At 39.0% G+C, this 23,090-nt stretch overlaps 1 protein-coding gene across 1 annotated transcript in view; it reads left to right on the top strand.

Moving 5' to 3' along the window:
- srgap3 (SLIT-ROBO Rho GTPase activating protein 3) overlaps positions 1–5,836 on the top strand; it is a 140,373-nt gene extending 134,537 nt beyond the window's left edge. Inside the window, exon 22 of the mRNA XM_079840412.1 lies at positions 2,499–5,836. Coding sequence (XP_079696538.1) covers positions 2,499–2,936 — 438 coding nt within the window. The 3' untranslated portion in view covers positions 2,937–5,836. The remainder of the gene's footprint in view (positions 1–2,498) is intronic.
- The last annotated feature ends 17,254 nt before the right edge of the window (positions 5,837–23,090 follow it).

The raw sequence follows: 23,090 nt of genomic DNA, 5'->3' as shown, positions 1-23,090 counted from the left end.
TGGGGGATGTGTGTAAATGTGTTTAGGGCTGTGTGTGTGGGGTTATTGATGACATCTGCTTGGTAATAAGACTTTGCAAGGTACTTTTTTGTGCATGAGCATGTGTCTTCATGAGCCTTTTATCTTCTGAGCATTAAACTTTTATGGCATGCTCAGCTGCAAGACAGAACGGAGATGGTCGATCTTGAAAGAGGAATGGAAAGCAGTGAGTTTATAGTCTATCAGGACGGCAACGACACTGTGTGTATATCAAGCATAATCTGCGGCCGTGATATACTCGGCCGCTCCGGAAGAAAGTAAGATGAATCCCCAGGAAAGATAAGAGATTTCTTAGGCCATATAGCTCCATAAATACTTTCTGTGCAGAAAAAAACACAAATTGGATTTATCGATCATTTTCTCACTGCGTGGTTCTTATTAGTGGTGCTAGAGGATTTAAACAAATCCCTAATGCTTGACTTAGAAAAACTTGACAATTTAATGCAGTTAATTAAGTACGTGTCATTTAAAGGGATAGTTCATCCAAAAAAAGAAAATCAGCCCATGATTTACTCACCCTCAAACCATCCTAGGTGTATATGACGTTCTTCTTTCAGATGAATACAATCAGATTTATATTTTTAAATGTCCTGACTCTTCCAAGCTTTATAATGGCAGTGAATTTCTGTTTATCATATAACTGCTCCACACGACTCTGGGGGGTTCATAAAGGCCTTCTGAAGTGAAGCGATGCGTTTGTGTAAGAAAAATATCCATGTTTAAAACTTTACAAACTGTAATCTCTAACTTCCTTTAACTGTCGTATGCGCATTCACGAGAGACTGACGTTTCAGCTTATGACGTGGGACGCAGGCGTAGCGTAAGTTCCAGTGACGAACTCGGAAGCGCAGAGGATAGAGAAAAACAAAACTTGGTTCTCGCGAGAACTAGCACATTCTCACCGGAGCGTCCTACGTCATACTCTGGAACGTCAGTCTCTCGTGAACGCGCTTACGACAGTTAGCAATCAGTTCCAATCAAATTTTCAAAGATTGTCAATAATTCTCAAAAAAAAATGTTTAGATGCTTAAATGCTAGAAAAGGGAGTAGCCACTTTTACTAAAATGGCTATAACTTGTGAACGGAATAGTCCTTTTTTAAAACCACAGGAGCACAATTCTCAGGATTCTCTAGAGCCGCGTTTCCTGCAGGAACTTTGCCCAGGAACTAGGAACTTTGGGGTGGTACTCTGTGTGTTTCGACCGCAGGAACCAGGGTCTAAATGAAGTTCCGGGTAAATATTTCCTCCTATGAACGGCCCTGCTCCCGGGGTAGTACTTTTTCAAAGTTCAGGAACTTTAGGGGGTGGAACTTTTGGGCGCTGAACATGCTGATTGGTTGAACTCACGCAGCATTTTATTTCAACCGGCATTTTTAAAAGTCTTTTGCGAGGTTCGTTCTGCGTTCAGTAATATCAGTCTTGCTCTTTCTGTCCGATGGCGTGCGTTGTCTCAGCAATCTCACGGTCAATGTCCGTAATAGCTGATAATAACATACGTTGTCTTATTTTAAATCTAGTTTACTAGCTTTCAGAATACGCTTTAGTATCAGTGCTCGTCTCTTTATCGCCGTTTTGTTAATTACCTATTTAGTAAACCAATACATAACCAGCAAAAGCAGTGCTGCTTGAATCTCCTCCATACTTGTTATTGTTGCAGACAGTATCGCACAAAAATGTTTCCTGTCCGTCGCTGACTGGGAGGAGCAGCCGCGCGCAGTCCCACATCTCTGGACTAATTTGCCTAATCTTCACAGTACTTTAGACCGCAGTGGAAACGCAGACAGTAGCAGGTCTGGGGGAAAAAAAGTTCCTGTAAAAAAAAGTTCCTGGTACAAATTGTTCCGGGTAATTTCGGTGGAAACGGGGCATAGGTCTATAATCATTTAGAAAATGGGTGTGGTCAAATATACTCAAAAGCTTATACATTTTAAACGAAAACTCAGAACTTCATGAAACTAGGTGAGCACATGCGACATATGATTGTAAACAAGCATGCTCATTTTTATGGAGATCGGACCATAGGTGGTGTTAAAAAGCTTTAAAAAACATATATTTCCTATTGGTAAATTGCCTGTATTCGCTGTAAATGATGATGATCAAAGTGGTTACACGCTTGCTAAATAAAACATCTAATCAAGTGCTTAAAGTGCTTGAACCCCGTTAATTGCTGCTTGCAGCTATATTTTTTAAATTTCATTTTCAGTGGGTAAATTAGTTGAAAAATGACAACAATACAGTCAATATTTTGTCAAAAGTTCTTATTAAAACATACTGTTGACAAAAACTACTTTGGGAAGAAAATACTTGAACATTTGGTTTAATTTTAAATTTAATTTTAAAATTAGATACCATTTTTTAGTGAAATTCTCCAAATGTGGTCATTCATTTCTTTTTTTAAAGAATATTTTCATCAAAAGACAAAAGCTATGACTAAGCAAAAGCAATCTTTTTGTTACAGGACATTGAGAAGACAATGAACACTGCACTTCATGAGCTCCGTGAATTGGAACGGCAGAACACAGCCAAACAAGCTCCCGACGTTGTTCTGGATACGTTAGAACCGCTCAAGAACCCTGTGAGCTCGGAGCCAGCGAGCCCTTTACACACCATCATGATCCGAGACCCGGACGCGGCCCTGAGGCGCAGCAGCAGCTCCACCTCCGAGATGATGACGACCTTTAAACCGGCGCTGTCCGCCAGATTGGCCGGAGCCCAGCTCAGACCTCCACCTATGAGACCCGTGCGACCTCCGCCCACACAGCACCGCTCCAGCAGCTCCAGCTCCTCTGGGGTGGGAAGCCCTGCCGTGACCCCCACAGAGAAGATCTTTCCAAACAACGCAAGCAATGCTGCAGCTTCCTCCGCCAACTCGGGCGAGAAACCTGGAACCATGTAGCCCGTGGCGCGGAGTAGCTACCTGTGCTGGTGAGGGCAAACCGGGGCATGATGCTCCAGCAAGGAAGTGCTTTTCATTTCATTTTCAAATGTATATTTTGAGCCTAGAAGAGTTCGAAGCTGAAGCCTAGTGGGTTGTGGATGATACGAGTTGAGTCTGGCTCAGGTGATTTCCCCCATTCCATTCTGTTCTTCCCAAAATGTCCTGTCCTCTCTGTGAAAGAGACAAAAAAAAAGCTTTTCTAGGGTAAATTGAATGCAACAGAGCTGCATTATATAAAATCTTCTTGTTATTATTATTAATTTTACCTCAGAATTAATATTAAGTTGTCCTTTTTGGCCTTCTTATTCTCATGTGAACTTTATTTAGAGCAAGATTAAACACGTTTGTTACTCTCTGCACTGGTTGGCTAGAAGAGTTGTTATTCAGGAGTAAATAATCTCTCATTTGAGGACTGTTCTAAGACAAGTCCCTCCCTCAAGAACTGGACTGTACATATAATAGAACCAAACGGTCACTCAAAGACTGTCTAACATGGCCAGCTACCTTTGAGCTGTTGTAAATAGAGATATACTGTACTTGAACTTGTAATGCCTTTCGTTTGTAGAATAAGCGATATACATCTAAGTAACAACATAGCCAAGCTGTATACATATATGAGATGCAGAAAACCAATATACCAACTAATTGTAAGAAACCTGTGGTAAAATGTAGTTTTACTTGTATATACATTTTGGGTAGATTCTTTTTTGTACAGCCGAGGACATGACCAGGCAGGGAGACTAGAATGGCGAAAGCTTATACAACCAATACGCAAACAAATAATGAACCGATAGTCAGTCTGAGCCATTCATATTAATATTAGTTTGGGGAGTGTTCTAATTTTTTCTTCATTCTACACACACTGGCTTTAGGGTATTCCCATGAGCTCCCTCCATGTCATTGCAAGCATCCATCAATTACATATTTACATCCTATAATATATACTCTGTTAACTGATTATATGAATATTAATACTTACTAAAATAACCAGATAGTACAAAAGTGACCAACGTGTTGCTGACCTCAAAAGGGTGAATCAAACAATGTGTCCATGTCATATTTTGATGAGAATTTGTCGTGAAAATGTGATGATAACATCATAATACATAAATCCTCAAAATAGGTCTCATTGTCTTATGCAAAATATATTTTCATATTTTTTTCTTTTGGTTTTTGGGATGACCCGGACACATTTTAGGGAGCTCCCCCCAGTTTTTTCTTTTGTACTTCAAATATGATGAACAGCATATTTCCAAGCGTACATTTATAAATCCATACCGCACTCTCTCTGGTGAGGTTCAGATCCCTCCACCCGATCTAAATATTTAATTTTCTAATGCAAAAAATATATTTTTATATTTTTTTTCCTCTTGGCTTTGGCATAATCCGGACATTTTGTTGTGAGATTCACCCAAAAACAGTCTGGTTTATGTCAGATATATATTATTCAAAGTACAGAGTATTTCCCAGTGTACATTTGTAAATCCATACCCCATGCTCTCTGGTGAAGTACAGAACCCTCCTCCCGATCTAAATATTCAATAGCCTAGAGAGAAACCAGCTCCAACAAGAGAAGCTTCACTGCCCCCAATCTGTCATATCATCTCCGGTTCATCTTCAGCGTTACCCCTCCTCCCCGAGCTGTGCTTGAAGAGGGAATACCCAGTCGTGAACAAAATTTGCCCGACTGACCTAGATATCCCCTTAAATACACTGAGCCCGAAGCTTTAATCTCATCTTCACTGATTTTACTTTTACGGTTTGCCTTAGGATTTGCCACTTCACGCAGTCCAATCAGAGTGACCGTATGTGAGAGCTTGTGTAACTTAAAAATAAAAAAAAAAACAGTACTGTTACTACGCACAAGAACTATTTCTAGATTTGCGTTTGAGTTGTTACATCATGTGTCTGCGTTAGTTCTCGTTGGTGCCATACTGATTTACTCTTGCGTTAGGAGCATAAAAAAAAGTCACTTCCGAGACTCCATGTCCTGTTGCTGCCATCTCGAATGATTTTTGAAGACTGGTAACTAGCTTCTGTCTGAATTCCTCAGCTTTATAGTAGCATGAGCCTGTTGTCCGCATGTGAGGGAGACCGACGCGCACGTGCTTCTCTTTAACCAATAAGCAACACTGTTCGAAGACTAATAGTGGAGCCTTTTCCTAGATACAAACACACTGTCCCTAAATACATTAGCCTTCAGCCACAAGGGAGCGAAAGGAAACTGGGTGTGCAGCTGCAAGGATTAGGCTCATCTCAGGAAGTGATTCTAATTTTGTTCTAATATCTCAGCATATCACTTCCCTGTAGGCACCATTTAAACATATGACATGCGCCAAGACTATTATTTACCATTACAAGGGCGCATATCTATTTCTGGATGTTCATTTGAATTCAGTCATGACACTTCTGCATAATTATACCTGGATGGATGAGGGCTTGATTCTATTTACAGTAAGAAATCATGCATAATTCAATGTATAAAACAGACCTTTTTGGGTTATCCTTCTGTGATTTGAAGTACAGGGTTACCATGGGAATTCTAAAATACCAGATCTCAGAAAGTTATTCTCAGCCCAAAAATAATTCATTGGGTAGAAAACACATTTTTATTTAATGAGTAATATACAGCATAATTCATAATTCAATATAGGCTAAAACCCGACTTCTTGGGTCATTCATTTGTGATTTGCAGTACAAGGTTTCCATGGTCATAGAAAACCGGGACATATCAGGGAATTAAAAAATTGAGATTTTCAAGCCTTGAAGTTGGTAAAAATGATGGCCATTTCTATAGTGAATACAGGTGTGCGTTTTTCTTGTTCTCAGCTAATTGGCTAAAAAATTACATTCTATAGAAAGAAAAAAAAAGAAAAAAAAAAGTGTTGTTAATAATACTACTACTAATACATCCTTATCCAGTAATCATGAATGAATTTAATTAAAAATAATAATAATAAATGTGTGAGAACCAAGGCCGTAACCATGTCTTGAACATTGGGGGGGACCAATTTTTTTTTTTTTAATTATAAAGCATAAAGAAACAGAACAGTGAACGAAATTCTAGGTCTTATTCTAGTTGGGAAATAATCCTTTTGGGGCGATTTGCAAACAATATTTGCATGAATTTGCGTCAAATATATTATTAGTCCTGAGATTCTTCGCATTGGTGAATAAATACATAGAATTTGGTTTCCTCAGTGGTCCGGTGGTAGAATTTTTGTAAACCATATCAAAGGTTCTGGGTTCTAATCCGCACTCATATAGTTTTTTTTTCTTCTTTATTAAAATCAAAGATGTTAATCAATGATTGTATATTAAGAGCAGGGACACTTTTGTGTACATTTTGTTTTGTGATTTAACCAAGGGGCTAATCCTACACCTGGAAAGCGTACCTTCCATATAGGGGCAGCCATTGCTAACCAAGCCATCACCTGCTGTTAGCATTCCATTGACTCCAATTCATTTTGCCGTCACTTTGACAGCGAATAACTTTACATCTGAGGCGTTTAAAGACTCCATTTGACCATTGGTTATTTCTAAAGGAACACGACAATGTATAAAAGGCTGCATTACCTGGTATCTTACACTGTCGCCCTGTAAAAGCCGTTTTTGTAAAAAATAGGCTAACGATTGCGTCATAACCACGCGACTCTGTCACGCAATAGAGAAATTACCGTATATACCCGTATAGACAGGATGCATTCACTTAAAATGGCATACTGGTGTTAAATTTTAAAGTAAATAAATACTAGGGCTGCGAGTAACGACTATTTTTATATCAATTAATCTATCGACTTATTTATCGCAATCATTTTCAACAATTTTACTTGAAAACATTTAATTTAACTTGCAACGTTGGCCTTCAGTAGTGTACTATAAAAAAGTATAAATGTAAACAAGCCCTTGACAAAATGTAAAACTAAAAGAGTAAACATTTAAAAGGTAAAAATTTTTAAACCAACATAACAAAAAAAGAGAACATCAGCAAATACTTTTTATATAGAATAGTGTTGTCACGATACCAAAATGATGACTTCGATACGATACCAGACTAAAATACCTCAATACCGATACTGAACCCATACCATGGCAAAAAACAGTAAAAGTAATTGAATAATATGACAGAACTTACTATTCATTGTTTTATCATTGTTTTAGGGTTAAAAAACCCTAAAAACTCACTTGGCCGGCATTTTCCTGCCCTGCCCTGCCCTGCTTCACACAGAATATTAGGTCCGGCCCTTTAAGAGCTGCACGGACCAAATTCATTGTAACACCCGATTTCTTTATACGTTCACTAAAGACATATCCGACTGCGTTTACCCGAATACTCGCCAGGACGTGCATTTTTACAGATGTTTTACCATTCAAACCCAATAATCCGCGAAACTGACGTCGCGATCTGTGAAAGAGCACGTCCCGGCCGCACCGCACTTTTCTGTTGCGTTCCTTTTCCTGAGCTGCACTTATATATTTGCTGTTCTGCTTCCATTGTTTAGTGAACGGTGGAAGCAGAGCTCACACACACGTCCTCACTCCTGCTGTCACACATTGACGCAAATTAAGAAATACTGCTCTTAGAGTGCTGTCATTTTTAAAGTACCGGCACTAATACAATTTCATATCGTACCCAACTTACCCAGTCGACTAAAAATATTGACGTCGACTAATTAACAGCGTCGACGCAGTCGATTATATCGACCAATCGCGACAGGCCTAATAAATACTATGCCATAAGGAAGTGTGTGCTTCTAAATCACTTTTCTGCGTTGAAGTCTATGGGGGTCACTGTGTCCATTTCTTTTGCTGTCTATGGATTTAACTGGAAAGAATAGAGTCTATCTCCGCAACGGCATTAGGCGATATATTGACGCGCTTGTCTGTGTGAAGACTGAGAACGTAAACCCCGCCTACTTTGATTTGATTGGCCATCTCAGTCATTTTGACATTGACGAGCGCTGTTAGACCACTGAGGCAAACCAGACTAAAATGTACATTTTAAACCTTTTTGTCATCCTAACAACAACATACAGAGCCCTGCATAATGAAGTGCAGCAGAGCAGTGCAAGAATTTCAAATGTTGGTGGGGACAATTTGGGCATTTCTATTGGGGGAGGGGGATCCCCCTCAATGTCTATGGTGGTTACGGCCCTGGTGAGAACCCTTGCAGTACCAGTTAAAGGAATAGTTCACCCAAAAATGTTAATTCTGTCATTTACTCTCAAGTTGTTCCAATGTATGAATTTCTTTTTTCTGCTGAACACAAGAGATATTTAGAAGAACGTCGATAACCAAACAGACTTCCATAGTATTTTGTTGTTGTTGCGTGAATTATCCCTTTAAGTCTTGATTAGTGTGGATTTACCAGGCAAACATTTCTTTACATATATAAGGGCTAAGACAAATACTGCCCTCTGGTGGCCTTATTTGGCCTATCCCTGCTCATAGTCTCCCTCTGTTGGTCAGTACTGGTATTGCTCATTCATTGACTGCGCAGGAAAAAAGAAAAATGATTGGCGGACTTGAAGCTTTTTGGTACAAATGTGAAACCGTTACCACATTTCTTGTCTTAGTGTCATTTGTAGGCATTCTTAACTCTAGCTTGCACTAGCAGCCACGCACCAAAGGTTCACATAAATCAATTTATGTTTGAGAAATTCCCACCCTTGGATCTTCATACACTGTCTTTTCCTCATGCTGTAATCATGCCTTTGAGTGTTATGAATTTCAATACTTGAGTATCAGACTTCTGCTCGTTCTGCTGGGAAAATCAGTGCATTACGTTCTCTGTTGTACAGCTCATACATACTGTATAGTAGCGCTTATGTAACGAGCCGATGTTTGATAATAAATGATATCAAGTTTACAGAAACTGCCATCCGTAACATACTAAAATTATAGTCATGGCCTTTTGATCCATGTTGTGTCATTCATCTCTGTTGCTCTCTCCTCTGCCAGTGAACTCAAGGCTGTGCTGTGAAAAGCGTATACTTTTGCTGTTAAGTTAAATCTTCTACCCGACCTGCATTGCAGTATTTAAGACCGTGTTGGTCTGATAATAGGATGTTGTATGGTACTTGCACGATTTCTAAGGCACTTGGTGCATCCCTGTACTTAATAGACTGTATGTGATGTTACTGGAAGTATGTTTTGGGAATGTATGCTACATTGGGAGTGTATTGTACGTATGCCACAGTGGGTCTTTATTGTATGTACGCTAAGATAACAGAAAAAAAAAGGCTTTCTCCTTCTCTGGACACAATGTTCAACAGGACAAAAGTGCCGTCTGTCTGTAGTAGTGGGTTGTGAAAACTGTCGTTTGGGTTTTTTTTCCTCCTCTAAACACTTTTTGTCTAGTGATGCTGTTCTTAAATGAGTGTTTGAATGGTTGGATTATCCCCCTGTGATGTTATCCTACTACACCATCCCACTGTTTGGATGTGAACCATTCTTAAGTCCAAATAAATACATTTTTTTTAACCTTATATTTCATTCTTGTCATTTTTTTTCATTTTATTGAAATGGATTGGTCGAAGCCCATGTCATATGATTGTATTCATAATGCAACACATAATATGTATCACACTTGCTTAGTTCTTGTATGAAAATGTGTAATCTCCTGATTTTTCAGCCCAAGGAGCAATAAAATATTTTAATAAACATTCTTATTACTATATTCCCAAATAAATAAAATTATATATAATTATATAGAATAATTATATATATAATGTACACATACAGTGGGGCAAAAAAGTATTTAGTCAGCCACCAATTGTGCAAGTTCTCCCACTTAAAAAGATGAGAGAGGCCTGTCATTTTCATCATAGGTACACTTCAACTATGAGAGACAGAATGAGGAAAATCAGATTGTCTGATTTTTAAAGAATTTATTTGCACATTATGGAGGAAAATAAGTATTTGGTAACCTACAAAAAAGCAAGATTTCTGGCTCTCACAGACCTGTAACTTCTTCTTTAAGAGGCTCCTCTGTCCTCCACTCATTACCTGTATTAATGGCACCTGTTTGAACTCGTTATCAGTATAAAAGACACCTGTCCACAACCTCAAACAGTCAGACTCCAAACTCCACTATGGCCAAGACCAAAGAGCTGTCAAAGGACACCAGAAAACAAAATTGTAGACCTCCACCAGGCTGGTAAGACTGAATCTGCAATAGGTAAGCAGCTTGGTGTGAAGAAATCAACTGTGGGAGCAATTTTTAGAAAATGGAAGACATACAAGACCACTGATAATCTCCCTCGATCTGGGGCTCCACGCAAGATCTCACCCCGTGGGGTCAAAATTATCACTAGAACGGTGAGCAAAAATCCCAGAACCACACGGGGGACCTAGTGAATGACCTGCAGAGAGCTGGGACCAAAGTCACAAAGGCTACCATCAGTAACACACTATGCCGCCAGGGACTCAAATCCTGCAGTGCCAGAGGTGTCCCCCTGCTTAAGCCAGTACATGTCCGGGCCCGTCTGAAGTTCGCTAGAGAGCATTTGGATGATCCAGAAGAGGATTGGGAGAATGTCATATGGTCAGATGAAACCAAAATAGAACTTTTTGTTAAAAACTCAACTTGCCGTGTTTGGAGGAGAGAGAATGCTGAGTTGCATCCACAGAACACTAAACCTACTGTGAAGCATGGGGGTGGAAACATCATGCTTTGGGGCTGTTTTTCTGCAAAGGGACCAGGACGACTGATCCGTGTAAAGGAAAGAATGAATGGGGCCATGTATCATGAGATTTTGAGGAAAAACCTCATGGCTGGGTCTTTCAGCATGACAATGATCCCAAACACACCGCCCGGGCAACGAAGGAGTGGCTTCGTAAGAAGCATTTCAAGGTCCTGGAGTGGCCTAGCCAGTCTCCAGATCTCAAGATCCCATTGACAATATTTGGAGGGAGTTGAAAATCCATGTTGCCCAGCGACAGCCCCAAAACATCACTGCTCTAGAGGAGATCTGCATGGAGGAATGGGCCAAACTACCAGCAACAGCGTGTAAAAACCTTGTGTAGACTTACAGAAAACGTTTGACCTCTGTCATTGCCAACAAAGGGTATATAACAAAGTATTGAGATTAACTTTTGTTATTGACCAAATACTTATTTTCCACCATAATTTGCAAATAAATTCTTAAAAAATCAGACAATGTGATTTTCTGGATTTTTTTTCTTTCTCATTCTGTCTCTCATAGTTGAAGTATACCTATGATGAAAATTACAGGCCTCTCTCATCTTTTTAAGTGGGAGAACTTGCACAATTGGTGGCTGACTAAATACCAATGTTCTTGAGAAAAATCCTCCTGCACATTCTTCAGTTTTCCAGCATCTTTTGCATATTTGAACCCTCTCCAGCAGGGACTGTATGATTTTGATATCCATATTTTCACTCAGAGGAAAATTGAGGGACTCGAACACAACTACTAAAAAAGGTTGAAACATTCACTGATGCTCCAGAAGGAAACACGATGCATTAAGAGCTGGGGGTGAAAACTTATGGAATTTGAAGATCAAGGTAAATTGTACTTAATTTGTCTTCCGGGAAACATGTAAGTATCTTCTTTTGCTTCCAAAGGGCAGTACTAAATGAAAAATATACATATTTAAACAGAATAAGACAAATTTGGACATTTTCATCCTGTTCAAAAGTTTTCACCCCCAGCTCTTAAAGCTACACTGTGTGGTATTTTCCCCCATCTAGTGGTGAAAAGGTATATGACCATCCAGTGAATTTTAGTTTCTGTTCCTCTCAATTCCGATTTCGTTTCAACTCATACGGTGGCCGATTTAGTCCAAGATTAACATGGTTTCCAGTTCGACCTCGTCCACATTCGACACGGTGCCTGTGGGATATTCTGTGCGCAGTGGGGTGGTTGGAACTCAACTGGCCTAATTATTCGGCTAGAAAGAACTGCAGCTAATCCAGAGTGAACTTTGATGATAGTAATGTTTATTCAGTCATCCAATTGCAAGGCATAAACAGGTTTGCGTGGATATGTACATAAATGTGGTTTCTGTGAGAGAACAAATAAGGATGGTAAATATACATACACAGTTAAGAACTGTATAACTATACTTATAAGTTACATTTGTATAATGTAACCGTAAACCAGAGCTTATTGTACCATATGCGCTAAATGCAGCTGCATTAAAAGGAGCGGAGCTGCCGCTGCTGCTGCTAACAAGCGGTGTGGCATTACAAAAGTGTGTGCGCAGCTTTAGCACTGCAGTGCGCTCTGTATAACAATTGTTAATATGCCGATCAGACCTGATACATATTTCCATCAACATACATTACAAGCAAATATTTTCTATAAACGAATAAACATTGTTGATAACAAAATAACTGAATGATTATTCAAATAGGTGAGTATTACGCTATTGTATGTTGACACAAAAATACTTCTGAGGTGACATCAACTGAATTACTCGATGACACACTCTGAAACACATCTACAATGACAATAACTATTATTACTTACGGAGTTATTAACGCACAGAAATACCACACAAGGAAAAACAGACTTTTGAGGAATAAACAAGCCAGGAAAACTCTGTATAACTCTGTTACTGGACGCTGCTGAGATGAAAACTCTCTGCGCATGCACCAGACAAGTCTGAACAAGTTGACGCGCACATGCGCGACTCAGCGCGAGGCAGGGAATTTTGTACAGTGCCATCGAGTATTAAAACCGGTTAAAACGCGAAAAGCAAAGCTTGAATTCACGGGTATGTCCCTCTTTGGCTAATGTACTTTCAAGATGGAGGGGCAACATGGCGACCACCGTTAGATCCCATTACCTTATGTATTTTCAATGGCTTATTATAAACTTACGAGAATACTTTATTACTTGAAAGAAGTAAATATACATTAATGAGCACATATATTTTTGAAAGAACTAAGTGTTTTTAGCTAAGAATAGACAAAAAAAGTTACACAGTGTAGCTTTAATGCATCATGTTTCCTTCTGGAGCATCAGTGAATGTTTCAACCTTTTTTAGTAGTTGTGTTTGAGTCCCTCAATTGTCCTCAGTGTGAAAAGATGGATCTCAAAATCATACAGTCCCTGCTGGAGAGGGTTCAAATATGAAAAAGATGCTGGAAAACTAAAGAATGTGCAGGACCTGGAGGATTTTTCTGAAGAACGTTGGTCAGTTGAACTGCTCAAGACAAACAAGAGACTCAAGATCAACCATCACAAAACAAAAAAACAGCCACGGATCATCCAGGGAACGACACACAGTATTGAGAATTAATGGTTCATAAACTTTTGAACGGGGTCGTTTTTATAAATTTAACCCATTCTTTTTTTTGTCTTGTGGACTATATGTAAAAAACATTTATGTAAAATATCTTTTAGGATAGCACTAAATAAAAAATAGCGCATTTTGTGTGATCTCTTATTTTATTAAAATTATTCACATTTTCGCAGATTCTGCAAGCGGTACACATACTTTTTTTTGCAACTGTATATAAATTATTACAATATTTTTTGTTAATTTACAGTTTCAATCAACTTTTATACTTAATTATGTGTGCTTAATTGACACATAGGTGTCATTAATTAATGTCACAAAATGAATTATAAGTTTCTCTCCAAATTATAATAATAATAATAATGCAAATTATTTTGGTCTAAATAGTTTTATTTTTTTGAAACACTTTACAATAAGGTTCCATTTGTTAACATAAGTAAACTAAATGAGTTAACATGAACAATGAAAAATACTTCTAAAGCTTTTATTATACTTTTAGCTAATGTTCATTTCACCATTTACTAATACATTATTAAACTGAAAATTTGCATCTGTTAATATTATTTAATGGACCTGACCTGAGCTGACATGAACTAACAATGAACGGTTGTATTTTTACTAACCAATGTTGAAAGAGATTCAAAAATCTGTAACAAATGTAATGCTCGTTGTTAATGCATTACGTGACGTTATCTAATGGGACCCTATTATAAAGTACCACCGTTTTTTGTTTTTGAAACGTAACCTGGACATGTTTTCGTGAGATCCCCTATTATTTACTAGAATGTCAATGTAGAGTGCGCTTGCATCAGTGCAAGATACTTCCACTTGCAGTACAGAGTACAGCCACTAGATGGCAGGAGAAGATGGGCTCTCGATGGTAGTCGAACGATTATAGTCTTTGAAATATAGAACATTTTTGTAAGAGTTATGGCACCAAATGTGGTCAAAACGGAGCCAATAAATGGACCCCATTAAGCCCACGGTAAGTCTGATGTCTTTCAAAGTGCATTTTGATTTTCTCTGAGTGCAATAGCGAGATACTCGACAATCAATTATTAATTTGTCATAATGCTACACAATATAGGCAGCCAATCGGGCGTGGAGTGTAGATAAACAAAATCCAATTTGTTACACATGAGGGACTCTTAATAAACAAGACGTAAACATGAAATACTATCACGCTCTCTCCTTCAGTCCCTTCACTTATTAGCCCTACTGCTTAATCATTCCCAACATGCTTCCCTCTTTCCTGTTTTGAAGACATTGTGAGCACAATTCATCCCTTACGAAAATTAACCATGGTTTTATTATGGTAAAAAGTGTAGCAGCCATGTTTTTTTGTTGTTGTATAACTATAGTTTTACTATAGCAATGGTTATACGTTAGTGTAGCCAACCCGTGGTTAGTTGAAATATTAACCGGTTTTCGGTTTTATTTGTGGTTAATGTTCAAGGGATATCATCACACTTTTGTACTGCTTGCTGTTAAAAAACGTTTTGGTTGTGTAAATAGCTATGTAGAGGCCTAGTTGAAATGTCACTTGAAGAATCTTAAAGGAACACACAACTATTTTTGAAAAGGCTCTTTTTCCAACTCCCCTAGAGATAAACAGTTGAGTTTTAGTGTTTTTGAATCCATTCCGCCGATCTCCGGGTCTAGCAGTAGCACTTTTAGCATAGCTTCCCATAGATCATTGAATCTGATTAGACCGTTAGCGTCTCGCAAAAAAAAAATGACCATAGAGTTTCAATATTTTTCCTATTTAAAACTTGACTCTTCTGTGTGTGAAAAAAGGTATACAAATTGTACCTTTAGGGGTACAACAGCTTGTCACTGGGGCAGTACCCTTAAAAGGACATCTTTGTACCCTTTTTTACCACAAAACAGTTCATAGTAGTACCCTAACGTATGTATTTCTACTCTAAGGCACTAATATTTACCACAAAACAGTTCATAGCAGTACCTTAAGGTATGTATTTCTACTCTAAGGCACTAATATGCACTTTTTAGGTTTAAAAAGGGTACAGAGATGTCCTTTTAAGGGTACTGCCCCAGTGACAAGCTGTTGTACCCCTAAAGGTACAATTTTGACACTATTTTTCTCTGTGTGTAGTTACATCGTGTACTAAACCTACAGAAAATGAAAAGTTGCGATTTTCTAGGCCGGTATGGCTAGGAACTATACTCTCATTCCTGCGTAATAGTAAAGAACTTTGCTGCCGTACCATTTTCAAAAAAAGTGGCGTGTTGCTTTAAATGTATTAGACATTAACAACTTGTTCATTAAATTATATAGTGTAGTAGGATAACTAATAGCCTATTGCATTACATAATACTATCAAAGAGCATATACTCACCTTTGGAATGTTTTTGAATTGTGTTTGTAATGACATCATGAATAATGCAGGGCTTGGAGTATCGACTTCTCTGACGGTTAAGAATAGGTATCTTATCTTCAATGATACACTGTATGTTTAGGTTTTCCTGCCTTGCACTCGATTCTTTTATAAAAATAAAAGCGTATCCTTTCTGTAGTGATTGTGAAGTATGAAGTGTTATGACAGCAGAGCTTGGTAGGGTGGATACATGTTCAGACAGACCCTTCAAAACAACGCGAAACTGACATTCTAGATCAACACGAGGGAAGAATAGTTCAGCCTCGCAACAATACAGCCTTATGTACAATGCATTACTGAAATATAGCTACAAACAGGTTCAAGTTCTTCGTTTTAGATTTGAATTGGCTTAATTGGCTCTACGTTCCTATTGACATATTTAATCGCTGGAGGGGGCGTGGCTAAATAGAAGAGGCTGGTCCTCTGCTGGATCACATTAACGCCCATAAACGTTTCATATATTAGTTTCTGATGATAATACATTTCCTCCAAAAGATGCTAAAAACTACCATTTAGATTTTATTTATAAACGAATTAGCCATTCTGAGCCATTCTATTATCTCTATGCACTGATACGCTAAGGCTACGTAGGATTGTGTGTGTGTGTGTGTGTGTGTGTGTGTGTGTGTGTGTGTGTGTGTGTGTGTGTGTGTGTGTGTGTGTGTGTGTGTGTGTGTGTGTGTGTGTGTGTGTGTGTGTGTGTGTGTGTGTGTGTGTGTGTGTGTGTGTGTGCGTGCGTGCGTGTGTGTGTGTGTGTGTGTGATTGTGTGTTTATGTGAACAATCACAAAACGAAATGAAACACATCGGGCCGGGTCTAGGGTGAGCAATGTTATTGACAATGGTAGGGGATACCCATTTTTGTGATAGCACACAGTATTTAAAAATATATACTGTTTATCCCACACAGACACGCTCAGCACTTCAGGTGCGTTATATTATTTCTGATCTATTTTCATAGATCATGGAGAAGCGATACAACGTTTATTATATCTTGTGGACTATATGTAAACATCTGGTATAATAAAAAAATATTTGTTTTTATGATTACATTTTATGAGTATCCTGTTATGCCCACAGTGCTTCAGAAAAAAATCCTCCAGGTCCTGCACATTCGTTGATTTTCCAGCAAATTCTGCATATTTTAACCCTTTGATTTTTGAGATCCATATTTTCACACTGATGACAACTGAGGGACACACACACAACTATTGCACATGGTGAAAAAATGTACTGATGCTCCAGAAGGAGTAGTGCTCCACAATGCATTCAAATTCAGGGGGTGTAAACATTTGCACTGAATGATTGGGGGGTAAATCTAATTTTGCCTTATGTAAGGCAATATGTAAGTATTTTGTGTAGCTTCTGCAGGGCAGTACTAAAAATTAAGATCTTTAAAGAAAACAAGAACAATGTCAAATCATCCTGTTCAAAGGTTTACATCCACTGGCCCTTAATGTGTTGTCTTTAGCATCAGTGAATGTTTGCAACTTTTGATCATCCATGTAACTAACAACACACACTATTAAGAATTAAGAATCAAGCATATGTAAACTTTTGAACTGGATATTTTGTGTAAATTCAGTTATTATTATGTCTTGTGGTCTATATGTAAACAAATAATTACAATTTCATTTGAAATGAAAGTGAATCATTCTGAATTTGTGTGGCTAACCATCACTACAAAATGCTGCCCCATTAAGTTTTCGAAATGCCCCGCAGTCAATCCTAGAACCAAGCCTGGAAATGCAGTATCGCACTCTGGTGACATGACTGGCTCCAGGACAGATTTGAAAGAGGACAGAATGGATAAACTTCAGTTGCCATTCCCACCTCTTCTCTACCTGACATATAGAGAGTGATGATTTGACAGCTTTAAATCTGCCCAGAATCTACACTCAAGGTTATGAAACCAAGATATTCAGCCCATATTCTAGGGGTGATAATATGACGGCTGCTCTCTGACAACTCGAAATTCTAAGCAGCTTTCTGTAAACATTTTGACTAGATCCATGCTCTGTAAAACAAACCAGCATTTAGATTGCAGAGCATCATGCCAGGGCTAGTGAACAGCCAATTTCTTATTATTTGAATGAAACAAGTAAAATAAATGTTTGTTTATTATGCTATTATTATCGTGGGTAGAATGATGTAGGACTAGTTATTTTGGCTAAATTATGTCACGGGTGAATGCAGAAATACAGACGAAGACGTTGAATACATTTCTTAAAACACAAAAGTTTAATAATACTATTCCAAAAGGCAGGCAAACAGGCAGTAGCAAAACACTTAACGCAGCGGTGACCGGACACAGAGTGAAAGGACGGTACAACTTAAGTAGTGAATACAAACGAGGTAATTAATCAAACACAGCTGGACAGAAACAAACTAATCACAGTGACCATGTAATAAATGAGGAGCAGGAAAATACGAACAAAGGAAGACAGAAACAAATTAATGCAAACTAAAAGTCCATGATAACTGCAAGGCGCAACCTCGCGCTGTAATGAAACAAACAGGAGATGAGGAAGAGAGGTGAGGGTTTAGGAGGAGGTCTGCAGGCAGGCAGACTGGCAGAGATTCCATGGAGGAATATATGGTGGGAGCATCCATGGGAGTGAAGACGGGAGAGGTGGCCAGAAGGTGCAGACCCAGAGCTCAGCAGTGACAACAACCCACTGCGAGGTTGAGGGAGGTAGGAGCCAAGATGGTGTTGTGGCTGACGATAGCTGGGGGATGACCACAGGAGACGAGGCCGATGGATACATAGGTGTAGACAGAGGGCTGGTGAACCAAGCAACACTGCTGGTACTTGAGACCTATGGGATGCTGCGCTGACAAGCATTGGAGGTGGAGCCAGAGTACCCGAGGGCTGAGGTGGAGCCGGTGTGACGGAGGACAGAGGCAACGCCAAAGGGAAGGAGGATCCCACTGCAGCCATAGGGGTGGATGGATGGAGAGCAGCGGACGGCCCGTAAGTCTGTGGCGGAAGTAGAGTGACGACTGACCAAGGTGGAGCAGGTGGGATGAGGGAACCCGGTGGAGTCGCAGGGCCAAGGGTCTCCAGTGGAGCCGAATGTAGGAGGAGCCCAGGTGCAGCCGACAGGTCGACGGGCTGAGATGGAGTGAAGGGGACAGAAGCCGGAGTTGGAGCCTAAGGATCCTCTCGCATTGGTGCTGTTGGTGGTTGGCTCAACATCCCAGCAGGGCATCCCCTGAGACGGCGCAGGTCTGTAAACATACGGCAGCGGTGGGGCTGGAGGACTGGCTGCGCTTTAAGGTGATGGTGGCAATACAAATCTTGACAGGATAACAGATCGATGAAATTAATAGAATCATATTCCATACACCTTATTGCTGTCTAGAAACAGCGATGATGAAGGTACTGGGTACTGGGAGTCAAGTCCTCTGTTTCCCGCAGTCAATAAGCCAGTCCTCATTGTCCATATTCATTACTCCCTTGTCCACTGATGTTGCGGGCTCACGCCCCTTGTCAGACTCACGTGGGGTTCCTCTTCCGGGGCGAGGGTCAGCCCTGTCCTCTTCTCCTCAAGCTCTTGTCGTCTGCGGGGGGCTCACACGTAATCTCCTAGTTCAAGGGTGGTGGTGGCTCTGGGTCTTGCTGTGAGACGTCTGCAAGGTGGGGCTGAATGTTGATGTGATCATCAACATCCGCTTCATCGACTGTGAGCGTGGATCCATTTTGGTAGTCCAGTCATCTGTCACAGGTGAATGCAGGAATACAGACGAAGACGATGAATAAAGTTCCAAAACACAAAGTTGAATAATACTATTCCAACAGGCAGTTACAAAACACACTTAACGGTGACCGGACACAGAATGAAAGGAAGGTACAACATAAACCGCGTTTCCACCGCAGGAACTTTCCCCAGGAACTAGGGACTTTGGGGTGGTACGCTGTGTGTTTCGACTGCAGGGACCAGGGTCTAAATGAAGTTCCGGGTAAAAATTTCCCCCTCAAAAAGTCTCTGCTCGTGAGGTAGAACTTTTTCAAAGTTCAGGAACGTTTGGGGGTGGGACTTGTGCGCTGTACATGCTGATTGGTTGAGTTCACACAGCATTTTGATTGGTTGACTCTACGTAGAATTTTATTTCAACTACATTTCTTGCTGTGCTTGTGCAAAGAGTAAGAGTTGTTTACTATTCGAATCAACAATGGAGTTTAAAAAATACGACAGATGGGCCGACAATGAGGTTCAGGGTTTATTAAGTTTATATGCGGAGGATGAAATCCAGCGGGATTCCCCTGGAAGAACCAGCGGGAACTGGAAAGTTCTATGTCCTATGTCACCAGACTAATCTTCATGGTACTTTAGACGGCAATGGAAACGCAGACAGCAAAAGGTCTGGGGGGGAGTTGTGGTTCATATAAACTTCACATGCAGTGGCAGCCACACAAACAGCACTTTCGACTCAATAAATATGAACAAATACACATGATTTAAGTAATTCATAGCTACACTTTGGGGTTTGGGTTTAATGTAGATTAACTAGAATTATTTAATGCTATTTTTCTATCAATAATCCATCAGCTATAATAAGATGGCCTGGTTTAAATCAACAAGTGTACAACTGCAGAGGACCTGAAAGAAGATTTTGAGAAAGTTTCTCTAATTTGGCTTTTTCTCTGTGATGTTAAGTAAGCAAATGAGCACATTCACTGTAATTAAAATTAATTGTTAGTGTTCATGTCAGAACGGGAAATGTTATGATAATTTCTTCTTGCCTCTCATTTTTACTTTATTGGGACAAATTAACTGCTGGCAGTTACTGTGCTAATGGAAAACCCTTAAGGAAAATTGCCATCAGAATGGCATACTATGTACTATCATTATATAACCTGTTTGCTCAAAACTGACAGTAAAATTATAGCTGTATGTGATGGACAGTGTGTCTTGAGAGAAAAAGAGTCTGAGTATGATTTCTCCAGATCAGGTATAACATTACTTCTGGTTGCCAATAACGAGTGTCTATTTACACTAAATGCAAATAGCCCGGCTTGTTGGTAAAAGCTATTTACACTAACTCCACCCACCAATGTCTGGTTGGGCCAGACAAAAGTAAAAAAAAACACCTGTAACTTGTCAGCTGCAGTGGCGTAAGCAGGCACATAGCAGATACTTTTGATGCGATCGACCCGAGTTTCGAATCCACCTTTTTCCGAACTCTTTCTTCTTTTCCCATGGCATATCAAATTGGAAAGGAATTTATTTTTAATAAATATGAAGAAAATATGTGAAAAGTGGAATTAAAGTGCCTAACGGTTATTTAATCATAAAGTGTTTATCAAGTAGGGTTAGGGGGTAGGTGTAGGGCTTTATTGTCCCAATAAGGCAGCATTTATTTAATAAATATAATCATTTACACACTTAATATGTTATTATTGCATACTGTTTTATAATGTACTAAAATACTGAGGTGAAAATAGTATCTAACTACTATTTAAACATATTGCAAAGAAAATACTGCTATTTTTATATAGTGTAAATTGAATCTATCGCTATTTGTACTTAGTATAAATAGCATCTATTGCTAAGAAAATATATTATGAAAAATGAAAATTCTGTCATTAATTACTCACCCTCATGTCGTTTCATCAACAAAACACAAAAAAATAAAACTTTATTCAACAATTCCCCTGTGTCAGGCTCCTACGCAGTTTCCGTTGTAAATAGTGCAGCGCTCTCAAGATCAAAAATAACTATACCGTGATATATTGTTATCGTGAATTAAAAATGACTCATGATATAAGATTTTGATCATATCACCCCCCTTAGAAAAGCTAAAAGAGAACATATTCTGCTCAGCCAGTCTTCTAATGGGATGCTTCATTTTATATGAGCCAGGGCCTTGGGAACATAACTTTTTCCAGAGAAAGAAGATCATTTAGACATCTCTTCCTCTTTGTCTATTGATATATTTATGTTCTTTCATGTTTATGGGATTTAGATTCCAAGTTCAGAGAAGGGCAAGAAACACAAAAGATTGGAATGCAAAAGGAATTTAGACACCGTTTTAACATTCATTTTATAATGTATTGATTGATTGTGTAGGCCGGCTGGTGATATACTGTAAGGTAAAAATGTATGTTAACTATGACTCACTTGAGTCAAGTCAAACAAACCACACTGAGAGTTTATTGGCAGGGTGTCAAAAATAGCATGCAAAGTTTGTAAATGTGTTATTGTTGGCAAAATTGGAGCCGAGATAACAGAAATGATAGATGGATTGTCATTGTAATGCATGCGAACTGTGTGAGATACATTGTGAGTAGAGCAGTAAATTGATGTATTATTATTCATCAGTCCAAGTCCCAACTCTTCAATATAAAATAACTTGGTGAGAGTTACATCATCATGATTTCTTTTTCCCCCCCAAGAGACATCTATAATAACATAATAGGACAAAGTCTCTTGGTTTAGTGTCTCCACTGTCTGCTCTCTGGAGAGCCATTGATTATTGCTTCTCTTGTTCATTTTTACTGAGGCAAATCAGGAATAAATAATACTATTCCAGTGCCACATTTAAGTGAATCAAAATGCATGGAAAATGGATTTTCAAATGTCCCATTATTCTCATAGACCTTCCGTGAAGCTTTCACAAAGATGTCCTTTATGTTGTGATTGAAGTACAATTACAGTAAATTAAGAGATAGTTCACCCAAAAATGAAAATTTGCAGTTAAATTACCCTCAGGACATCCGATATAGGTGTCTTTTTTCTTCAGTAGAAATGAAAAATAATATTTTAGCTGAAACCCTAGTACTTGGTGATTCATATAATGCAACTCAACGCCTAACTTACCGTCATTTGTGAGTAAAAAAAAAAACATATACAGGCAAAACACAATTAATAACCATTTCTCCTAACAATACATTGAGGTCTTAATGAAGCGAAATGTTTGGTCTGTGCAAGATACTTAACATTTATTACCTGTAATCCACAGCCCTCCAGAAAGCGAGCTTCCTGTCGTATAATGACGTATGCGCAAGAGCTCAAGCGTTGGTGAAAAGTAAATTTTCCCGACTGAGATCGTGCAAGCGAACGTAACTTAACTTTTTATATAGTTTGCGAACCGTTTGGCTAGGCTGTGGATTATAATGTTCAGAATGCCATGGATATTAATTTTGTTTTGCCTGTGCTTGTTTTTTGACTCTCTTGACTGCGTTTTCAGCTAAAAATGTTCTTTACATTTCTACTGAAGAAAAAAAGACACACATCTCGGATGGTCTGAAGGTGAGAAAAATTAACAGCAAAATTTTCTGGTGAACTATCCCTTTAAGTTACATTGTAAACTTCAACCTTTTATCAGTCGGTAAGACAAGATTGTTAGTAAATAATGACATAAATATCTAGCCTGACAAGCCAGACCCACAAGATGTTGGGTCTGGAAACTCACCATTGACAGGGCTCAATCCCGGGGGC

This window comes from Gobio gobio, assembly GCF_949357685.1.
Source record: "Gobio gobio genome assembly, chromosome: 17".
NCBI lineage: Eukaryota > Metazoa > Chordata > Actinopteri > Cypriniformes > Gobionidae > Gobio > Gobio gobio.
This window is presented reverse-complemented; position numbering and strand designations above follow the sequence as displayed.